This window comes from Phasianus colchicus, chromosome 5 (assembly GCF_987193195.1).
Source record: "Phasianus colchicus chromosome 5, bPhaCol1.hap1.1, whole genome shotgun sequence".
NCBI classification, from domain to species: domain Eukaryota; kingdom Metazoa; phylum Chordata; class Aves; order Galliformes; family Phasianidae; genus Phasianus; species Phasianus colchicus.
The window spans coordinates 25,286,195-25,296,865 of NC_143440.1; the positions used below are offsets into that span (position 1 = coordinate 25,286,195).

General features: G+C 44.4%; 1 protein-coding gene across 16 annotated transcripts; it reads right to left on the bottom strand.

Moving 5' to 3' along the window:
• On the bottom strand, positions 1-9,927 carry PPP1R14D (protein phosphatase 1 regulatory inhibitor subunit 14D). 16 transcript variants are annotated; one of them, XM_090140962.1, is made up of 7 exons: positions 9,273-9,426; positions 6,153-8,072; positions 5,560-5,781; positions 5,022-5,446; positions 1,864-1,959; positions 1,617-1,649; positions 1-221 (listed from the first exon to the last, which is right to left on the bottom strand). In XM_090140962.1, exons 4-7 carry the CDS (start codon positions 5,202-5,204, stop codon positions 141-143), a joined length of 393 nt encoding a protein of 130 aa, XP_089997088.1. In that variant the 5' UTR covers positions 5,205-5,446; positions 5,560-5,781; positions 6,153-8,072; positions 9,273-9,426; the 3' UTR covers positions 1-140. The 16 variants fall into 16 exon arrangements, 9 of the variants coding, with proteins under 9 accessions (XP_089997088.1, XP_089997091.1, XP_089997087.1 ...); XM_090140965.1 differs by lacking the exon at positions 6,153-8,072 and having other exon boundaries at positions 5,022-5,396; positions 5,510-5,616; XM_090140961.1 differs by having other exon boundaries at positions 6,153-9,426.
• Positions 9,928-10,671: the final 744 nt, after the last annotated feature.

Here is a 10,671-nt window from a genome sequence, read left to right on the forward strand (position 1 = left end):
GCCACTGGTACGAAGTTCACAAACTCAGTGAAGTTTCTCAATAACAGTAAATCCTAAATGTATTCTCAAGTGATCTTGCTGATCTGTTGTTTTTTAATAGGAAAGATGCATTTTTCCTTGTGACCAAAGCTGGATGTCCCTTATGGGTGAGGTAACCTCTTCTGAGGATTGGTGATTCTCCGGAGACCTTTCAATCGACTGAGCAATTCCGTAATGAAGTCCTACAGTAAGAATTGTAGGAAGAAGGATGTTAATTCCGTTTCTCACTGGCCCAAAGAGTACTATGCCTTTTATGTAATTCACATGTTTCTCTTCATGCTGAGCAGAAATCAGGATTTTGACATACATTAAGCAAATGTATCTTCTAGCTTAGGAAATGAGACTTTTTGACGGCTGAACGGGGTTTAAAAGCCCTTCTTTCCTTTCCTGGCTGCCTCTGGGGCAGCCATGTTTGCTTTTTTTCTGCAGCAGCTAGCCTGCCTTCTTTCCAATTCCTGCTCGTTCCACCTTGAGATGACCTCAAGATGCTGTTGTCTCAGGTTCTCCTGCTTCCTGTTGCCACCATAACCTCCTCCCCACTTCTGCTGCCCTCCCAATGTAGGGCAAAGCATGCTGTCCCTCTCATTGCTTCCTTGCTGAACCTGTAAAGCTTCATGTAGGGGATTGCAAATCTCACTGGATCAATGCCAGTTCTACACAGAAGTGGCTGGCAGAGAAGGGGGTGGAGCAGGACACACATAAGACTAATGATAACCTGGAGTAGGGGCTGAGGACTGGCAGGCCACGTAGTTGAGCAGTTAATGGAGATAAACCCCATTGCTGACACAGCCAAGCACTCTGGACCAAACTGGGTCATCTGGTTATTCCAAACAGAAATCTAAGCAACTATTTTGACTTCTTGATGTTCAGGTTATGCCTTCCACTCCAATAATTAAAAGAGTGTAAACAATATTAAATTATTTTATTTAACATTATACTAAAAATAAACACTCTTGGTTCACAGAAACCAGGAATTTCTCACACTGCAAATTCTTTTTTATTGTCTAGCTCTTGATTTGTTTATTTGTAATTATTAGTGCTATAATGGATCAATTGTTGGACTAGATGAGCTTAGAGATCTCTTCCAACCTTAATGATTCTGTGACTCTCTGTGATTAGTGCAAACTTTGCCCCCTCCAGAGCAAGTAACAGCACTGTAAAGACAGCAATGTAAAGGCATCTATCTCACTTGCTGTTTGTTTGTCTTTGTACCGCTAAATTGAAAGACTGGATAAGGCATTTAGATTGATGAAAAACATCTGAGCATAATGTTCACATGCACTGCATGTGACTGAATCAGGGATGGGGGACTCTTGTGCACACTGCAGAGTGCGGGGAAGGCAATTGCTGTCTGGTGTGTGTGCCATGCAGCAGAATACTGGGCTCTGTTCCTTTGAATACCGTGACAGTTAGTTTCCTTAACTCCCTAACTCAAAATCAAGACATGTAAAGTTCACGGGGGGAAAAAAGTGTGTGTAAAACTGACATAAGGGGTCACTGCTCAACAACAATCTGCATAAACAAACATGCTCTAGGAGCACAGCATAATATATGTGTGTCAGTAGTGCTTGACTCACCTCTGTTGGGCTGGAGCACTCATGGAGGATTTCCTGAAAGCCAAATAGACATCATTTTAATATTTCATAAGTTGACCCTTCCCTCCAGCTGCAAAAAGGATATATAATTTTACTATTCTTGACTGGCTACAAGACAGGGAAGCAGCATACATTATAGTATGTACATTTTCTGCAACCCAAACACCATTGCTGTACTGTATTACACCAGTAGTTCCTATCTTGAAGTTACCAAGTTCCTCTGTCTGACCTGTAGTTTTAATTTCTGTTCTTCATTAGGGACTTCCAGGAGATCTTCAAGGTCAATTACTGGTCCAGGAACTTCTGCATCCGTTTTTTCTCTTAGCTAAAAAGAAGAAAATAAAAACCAACATAGTTCATAACCCTCAAACGTTCAAGAACTCGAGACCATCTTTGAAGAACTGAGCATCTGAAAAGGAACTAATTACAAGAGAACCATGCTGCAAAGCTGACGTCAAGACACAAATCATCTCAAAATAAGGAGACTCTTATCAAGAGGCGTCTTACCTCTGTGGTGTCTGCTACAGCCACACATCTTGATTCATCATCCGCTCCCAGCTCAACACTTGATCCCTGCTCAGGGATCACGGTCTGTGATGGGAACACCTTTTCAAGAATATCCAGTGTCAATTGCTAACTGCAATGCAGTGTAATTCAGCTTGGGACAACCTAATTCTGTAAAGAGTGTGTGCAAACTAGTCCATCAGGTTTAATCTTAAAGAAGTACTTCAAATACAAGGAAATTTTAAGCTTTATGGCTACATACATTCACATTGTTGGTATTTATACTATGGATTTTTGCAGTAATGAAGAAGCAAACAGCTATGCTTTTGAAAGGTATAACTTACTATTTGTCAGCTTTCTCTAATAGGAATGGGGGGATAGAATATAGTTTTCATGTAAGAGAGCCCCAAAAGCTTTGGAGATAGGAGTTACAGTCTCAGTACAAGTGAATGGTATTTGGGAACACTTGTAAACTTGGCCATAGGCACATTTTAGCTCCACATACCCCTACAAGACTGTAAGGCAGGCTGCATTTTCCAATGTAGTTGCAAAATGAACCTTTAACAACACAACACTAGTGATATTGTATCACAGTACACAGTAGAGTAAGCGCGGCGCCTAATAGAGATGCATATAAAACATTAAAGTAAAGACAGTATTTATGGGGAAAAAAAAAGAAACTGTTTCCCATCACTCTCTGACACCATGCCAGAGAGGAAGCAGAAAAACAGTAGGAGTTCAGCTTTGTTACACACCTGACTTGATAACTAAGAATAAAACAGTTACACACACTGTACTGTGACCTATACAGCATTTCTTCATAAAAGTAATAGTTGTCACATGACTATTTAGATAACAGGTGTTGATCTGGTCTAAGCAGAGACTGTGGTTCTGCTTCCAAGTGCAGGGAAACATCTTGAAAACCCAAATTGTCTCCCAAATCTTAGCTTTGTTGTGAAAAGCTTCATGGCAGTAAACAGCATAGCAATCAGATTATTTGTATCAGATGATGATGTTGGATTTAACCTTGCTGGCAGTTGACCCTGCAGTGCCATTTACTCCAGCTGTCACGTGGGTTTCTGGAAGACATGGAGAAACACTGCACTGCCAAGGGCAGGTGGAGCAAAGGGGGAAGTGATGGGGAGCTGATGTAATGGAAGTCAGTGGATCCATAGAAGTGCAAACTAGCAGGGCTAACTAAATTGTCTTGCTGCAGTGCATGGAGCAGGACAGGAGGACCTGCTGGACTTCTGGGTGCTTACAAGTCATTTATTGTTTATTTGAAAAGGTACTATGTAAACTTCTATTGTATACTATTAACAATCTCTGATTTGGATCAGCATTGCATGATGTAGTTCCTGTCAGGAATGTCTTAGTTTGACCTCATACACCAAGAAGTTGCTAAAACCATTGTGTTGGAGTGGTGCTAGCAAAGGCAATCTATTTGCAATCAGTTCCCATGTGGGCATGGCTGCATTTCCCATTTGCGCCTACTGGAAAAAAATTCTCTCTCCTCTGTGGAGCTATTCTGGTAACAACGAACAACTCCCAGTTAGTCAACTCACAGAAAAACAGAAGTAATAAAGTAGCCTGAGTTGTTCCTCTGACATCTCTACAGATGTGTATCTGTAGACTTAGACAAGTGAGAGTAGTACACAGAGTCACATCTTGCGTTATGTTACTGGTGATACCAAGAAATGCCTCACATCTATCTCAAAAAAACCCTCTCTGAACTAATATTTTAAAACTACAGTCATTACCCAAAGGTCCTGTTGCTCAAAGCAGCAGTCACTCTCCTTGCTCATCTCTTCAGAATTACTGTGTCCCTTTTGTTTAGTCCTTCAAGCTGTGAGCATCAATAGGACTCCAAATTCTCTCTTTTTGTTGGTTTCATAAATGCAGACAAAATAAATGTATACATATTTTAAGATGGAAATGAGATTGTCTTCTATCTCCTCCCTCAGACATTGCCTGTCAGGAACATTTGTTTCTTCTCAGAGCACAGTGGTATTTTGAGGTGGCTAGAACCACTTCCCCTTGGGGAACTTGGATAGATGAAATTTGCAGGTTCTCTCATAGCAGCCTTGAGGTGCTTGCATTTAACATTACAATGGTGTTAAATGGAGAGATTCCAGTAAAACCAAATAAAATAAACGCAGAGTTAGCACCATATTGAGTGACAGGATGAAATAGAGGAAATGGCTCTAGTCCTTTTAAAGCTACATAAACCTTAATGGTAAATGCAGACATTTCTGACACAAGAAGGCTGGAGGGAGCATGTTTCTAGATAGGTCCAGCCTGAGATGGCTACATACCTAAATTTCCAAGGAATGCCAAGGTCTAACGTCCCTCCAAAGGGGCTCAGCATATACACTGGTCTGTCAAAATGCATATTCATCTCAGGCCAGTTCCCACACTGAGAAGTGCTTCCAGAAACATCACTTATCCTACACCATTCAAGCATTGGACCTAGTTGCTCCCAAGTCTCCCGGTTTGATAACTCTTAAGGTGCATAAGAATGATGTAGGACTGACCGTTGCTGGTGGTAACAAAAATGCAGGCCAGGAAGGCTGCTCTGGGGAGTTGTGTAATTTGAGCATGTGTTTTGTTTTTCTTCCCCTGCTGCCAGTAGCATGTCCAGCATCTGCAGTTGCAGATACAGCTTTATCCTCAGTGCCTCAGGATAAAGTCACAAAGTTGTGGCCAAAGGGATGAAGGATGCACTGAGTACCTCAAACCCAGCTAGCTCAGGTACTGCTAGCATCAAAACTGATGGCAAAGATCTGTTTCCAATAAGCTAAGTAAGCACACCCCTACCCCTGCATACAGCCTCTCATCCCATTCCCTCAATGTGCGAGGAGCTGGTTTGCCCCAGCTACTCACCGGGTACTGATACAGCTCCTGCAGCCGGGCATTGATCCACTCCTCCAGGTCTAGCCAACGCTGTAGGTCTTTGCGGTTGTACTTTATGGTTAGCTTGCCCAGTTTCCTGTGTGACGATTCTTCCCCGGGTTTCTCTGGAGTCTGGAAAGTCACCCGGGGCAACGCACTGGAGTTGCTCGCCATCCTTACCACTTCCTCCTCCTTGTCTCTGGCTGCTCTCCCCCGTCTTGTAACCAGTGTCTCCCCGCAGCTCCTGGCTCACAGCACAAGCCACTTGTGGATGCTGAAGGCAGGCAGCATTGGCGATGCCAGGGAGCAGTGGCAGGTGCTGTAGGCAGGGTTACCAGAGCAGGCTCTTGGGTTTCACAGTGGATGCTGCTGACGAGCGGGAAGAGAAGGGAGATGGCTTGGTGTAATAACACCTGCTGTTAAAATAAGCCAAGTGAAGCAGGGAACCAATGAACAAAGGTTGTTAATATTTAACGTACGTCAGCTCCAAGAAGCAACAGGAGGTGGGGAAGAGAAGGTTTTGAATTACTTTTCCTACAGATGCGACTGACGTGTGTGTGCAAATCCAATGAGCTGATCCACTCCTCTACAAGGACGGGAATGCTAGGTCAGTGGTGTTACCAGCCAAACTCAGAATCAGCACTCCCAGTTTAACCTCTTCTGCAGTCTGTACATTTCTTCTAGCTTTCTGTAAAACTTCTGTCTAGAAAACCTGATGACCTGAATTTGAGGTCATCTGAGCAAGGCACTTCTGCAATAAAACAAATTATCTGTGTTCTTATTAAAAAAAACCTATATGTAGTGTGACAAAGTACTGCAGGTTAATGGATAAAGAATTATCTCCTTCTCGTAAAAAGGTAGTTATAGATGGTAAATAGGTCCATCTGCTGAAGCATTGTAAACTGCTAGAGTGTTTATTACCATTGTTTGGTTTACAATCTCTTTCTTACTAGAAGAGGGGTTAAAGGTCTGCAACATTATTGCCCTGTCTTATGTTAGGGGACATGGGCAATGCAGTACAGAGGGGCAGAAATCTGACTGGACCTGTTTATGCGGTGCCAGTTTCCCCTAGATGCTGTGTCACACCCCTGTATCCACCCGTCCCCAGGGCCCTCCTGTGACCTGCTGCAGGCACTGCCCCATCAAACGGCTGAACCTGAACTGAAACCTTCTGTAGCACATCAGCAGTTCCAGTCCAATGGGCTGTGTGGGAAAAGAAGATATGCCGGTGCTGGCATCCTCTGGAAGTCATACCAGGTCCCTCTGTCACAACCAGGTAATTGTGCCCAAAGGGACAGAAGTAACTGGCCAACAGCGAGTCCTACATGGGCCAATAGGAAAATGGAGCACTCCAGCCTTTTTCCCTAAGTTTGAACAAAACCCAAAGATTTTCTTACAGAAAATTTCACAAAATTCTGATTCTAAAGCATGTTTCAGCATCATTACAGGAAGGATAAAGTACACCTAAAAATAGTATCCTTGTTCCCTGCTTTTCAAATAGCCTGAAGCTTGTATTCAGGAGACAGCTGTCAGGTAATTAATTTACTAAGCTTTCCTCATTTTTCCTCACTACTTGACTGTATTCCCTCTCTAGTTTCACTCTGGAAGCTGTCTTATTTACACCAAAATCACCCAGAAAAAATCCATAACATGAGAAGCTGGGATCATACTCCCTAAGGAGAGATTCTTAACAGTTAAAAACATTTCAAAACCCCTCAAACATCTTCTGACATGTTTACAACTATTGACTTTTCAGAGGTTAATAGGCTGGCTGACCACACAGTAAATCCAAACCAAAGGACATGCTCTGCCAGGCATCTGTTGTCTACATACAGAAATGCTCTATCCTGGTGTTCAAAGACTGACATTTTCCCCTTATTCCTACTGCCCCAAATGCTGACAGATTTTTCTGAGGAAATGGCACTAAGACCAAGGAAAGCAGTCAACCCAAAATTTACAGCAGTTGAAGGTTCCAGCAGAAAGCTGTCCCCCTCCTCCCAGTGCTGTGCAACAACCTACTAGTCTCCCCCAGCTCTAAATGGGCTGAGCCAAATTTATGAAGCATGAGACGGATGTGGAGAAAAGGGCAACACCTGGCCCTAATGCCTGCTCTGCAATCAGCTGGGGCCGCTGTTACTTGTAACCTCACTCAAGTGCAAACTAAGGCTGAGATAAGGCACGTGAGAAGGCCACAGGCAATCTCACCGTGTAGCTTGCACTTTATCAACAAAGCAATAAGCATGGTGCCCTGGTGCCACCTGGGTCAGACACAGGGGAATGCCAGAGGCCTTTCAGAATAGCTGCAAGCCAAAGCAAGCAGCCTTGCAGGATGTTTGTTTTGCCACTCTGGATTACATGTGTTTAGTCGCGAGTTCTTTGTTACGAGAAGCTGGAGATACAGAAATAAATGTTTACAGATAAAGTAGGGCTCCTCCAGCAATAAGCTAATTGAATCAATCATTAAAGAAGAGGAAGAAGCTCAAAGATCTTGTAGGTCTTTTCCAACCTTGGTGTTTCTGTGTGATTCTGTGTGACTGTGTGTGAAAACACCCCATGAAGGCACGGTGCCAGTTCCAGTGCACAGCACCAGGTGTCCCATACAGAGCAGGCCAGAGCAGGTCCTCAGCAGGAAGGCTGCATCTTCATGGTTGCACAGCTACTTCCTGCATGCCTGCACTAAGAGGGAAGTTTTGCCTTCAAAAGGAGCAGAAGGGGATTCAATTCTACAGAGGAAGGCTTCTGTGAAGGCCCAGGGCCTGGGTCAGGGAGAGCTGAGTGCTTGTACTGCTGTGCCAAACAGCCGTGACACCAGGGCATGAGAGCTCTGGTTACATTCCTCTCAGAGTTGATGACCTCCATCCACAGCTGTGACTGAAGATGGTGCTTCTCCTTCTCTGCAAGCTGATGGCTGTTACACATCTTCAATAATTCAGCAGGGCCCCGGCTCCTCTTTCTGGAGAAGCAGATTGGCTTCTTTCCCTCGAGTCCCAGCCCAGAGAGGACATTTTTCCTTCCAGTCATCCAGGAGCCACTCTTCACCTGCTTTAGAAAATAATCACTTTCTCTGTGGTTACAAACATGGTAGTTAACACAAATTAAGCCAGGAAAGGTAGCAGAGGTGACTGTACCAACATGAGGTTGACACCACAAGGTAAGGACATGCTGCACCCTCTTGCAGGCATGGGCAGGCACAGGAATGACCCCCACCCCTCAACGCTTAGGTGAAGCTGACAGTTTGATTCCAAATGGATTATACTGGGATCTCTGAAAAATCCGTCCGTGTTGTTTTGTTGCTCTACCTCTCACACTGCTTTGCTGTTCCCCTACAGAAGGAGACCCACAGCGCTGAAAGCGTGATTGGTGTTTTCATGCAAGCTCTTGAATAGTAGAGTTGGAGGCAAGAGAAGCAGTGGCTGAAAGATGAAGGGAATTCTCCTTGCTTCCCAACCTGCTTACAGCATTTCAGGCTGTCCGTATAGTTCTCGCACCAAGAGGTGTGTCGTGACAAAATCCCCTCGAAGGGGTGCTAAGGACCTGCTGGGAAATCTCCATCCCCAGACATGTGAGGGACAGCGATCTCCTAAAGCACTGGCAGATACCTGTCTGCGGCTATCCAGGGGCTGTGGCTGCTGAAAGAGGGTAAGGAAGAGGAGAAGCCCTAGAGAACCGCACAGCCCATCAAGAACAGCTGAGGATGCTTCTGGGGACTTAAATGGGAGATGTTAAACTTCTACTTCCTGTCAACGGGAGGCTCCTTGCTTCACAAAAGGAGCCATTTCCATACCTATCTCCCTGTAGAAGCCTAGCACAGACATGGCAAGAATGCAGATGCTTTCTGGTGTAGCTAGTTTCAGCACAATTTCACCTTCCTTTCCGAGCGCTCCTGCCCTTAACACCTTACTGTGACTAGCAACAGTAAATAAGAGCAAATAAGAGCCAGAGTGCCACACAGGACGCTAGACAGAAACTTCCCCCAAAAAAACAACACACTCTCTTTGTGGTGCCCTCCCCACAGCTGCCCTTGAAGCGGTGGGAAAGGCTCTGCTGAGTACTCAGCAGCCTGTCACCCTTTCCCTGGCTGCATTCTGCAGGACAGGTTGTTAGTCACGGCCTGTGAGATCCCTCCCTGTCTCCTTCCCTTGCCACATCTTTGTGCCGTCACTTGTATCCGGGTCTCGCCCGTAAACCACACCAGGAGGTTTAACCTGAGGCAAATATGACAAAACAAGCAAGCAAGCAAACCTGTCTCCCCAGCACTAGGTACACACGGAGCGGTTCCCAGATAAAGCCAAGCAGAGCGGAGCCATTTGCAGCAGCCTGCGTGCTGTCGGGAAGCCACTGCAAGCCGTGGTGCCACTTGGCTGGGCAAAGTCCAGCAAGTCCTCCTTGTTTGTCTGCCTGCTTGGATCTATACCTCATAGCAGCCAGGCGCCCAGAGGTGCTGGGGTCCCCTCAGTGGTGACATCAAGGCTGGTGACGCAGGCTCCTGTGTGGTTTGCTGCAAGCTGTGCATGTCAAAGAGCTGCAATGATCCTGGTCAAATATTAAGCCACTGTGTAGTTTAACCCCCCAGCTGAATAGTTATTATTGCAGGACTAAGAGCAGGCGCTTCTCGGCCCATGAAAGACAAACAGTAACCATGACTCACTGTTTCAGGACCCCTTTTAAAACACTCCCAAGCCATAAAATCACACAGCCTGCTTTCTCTTCACATGCTAACATGAGTAACACACGGCTCAGCTGGAGTCATGGGGAATAATTCATTTGGCAGAAGATGAGGTCTGAGATGGGAGCTCTGGGCTGGGAGCAGGTCCTGAGTTGGAAAGAGTGATGCTGCAATGCAGAGAGGTTTCCAGCAGAAGTCCTTGGTTCTGGGGCTGCCTTCACTTAAAACAGTCATTACTGAAACTCTCCAGAAAAAAAAAAAAAAAAAAAGAAAAGAAAAGAGAAGAAGAAGAAAAAAAAAATAACAAAAAAAAAAACCACAACAGGTATATTCAGTAATGCTGCTGGCACTGAAGTGGAATGCATCACTCCTACAGTGAAGGACCAAGCCTGTGATGCTTAAAAGTCTAATGAACAAGCCATATTCATCTGCCAAACAGAAGTGGTTCACGTTTTAATAATATAAAGAATATTAAAAATAAAGTCACATTTTTAGGAAATTGTCACAAGAATTTTAGCTGGAGGCTGGTCAGCTGAAAATAGCAGAGAGAACAGTTATAAAAGATGTACTGTTCATAAGGTGTCTCTTCCTGTGTGACCTAATCTAGGTGTTCCTGCTCCAGCAGGGGGATTGGACTAGATGGTCTCTTGAGGTCCTTTCCAATCCCTGGCATTCTATGACTCTGTGATTCAGTCAGCAATACCCATATGATCCTAAGATGTATTTAGCAACAAGGCCCTGCATCTGGAAAATGTACAGAAAAAAAAAAAATAGCGACTAAGATAACCGAGGTGAAATGCCATAAAAGAAATGATTAAAAGCTTGTGGCATGTTTGCAATAGCATAATGAAGGCTGAGTTAGCATATGATTTTACTGAAGAAAATAGGAAATAAGCTTTTGAAATTAAAGGACAGCAATGCAAAAAAAAAAAAAAAAAAAAAAAAAAAAAAAGTAACACTGAAAACCTTTAGGGT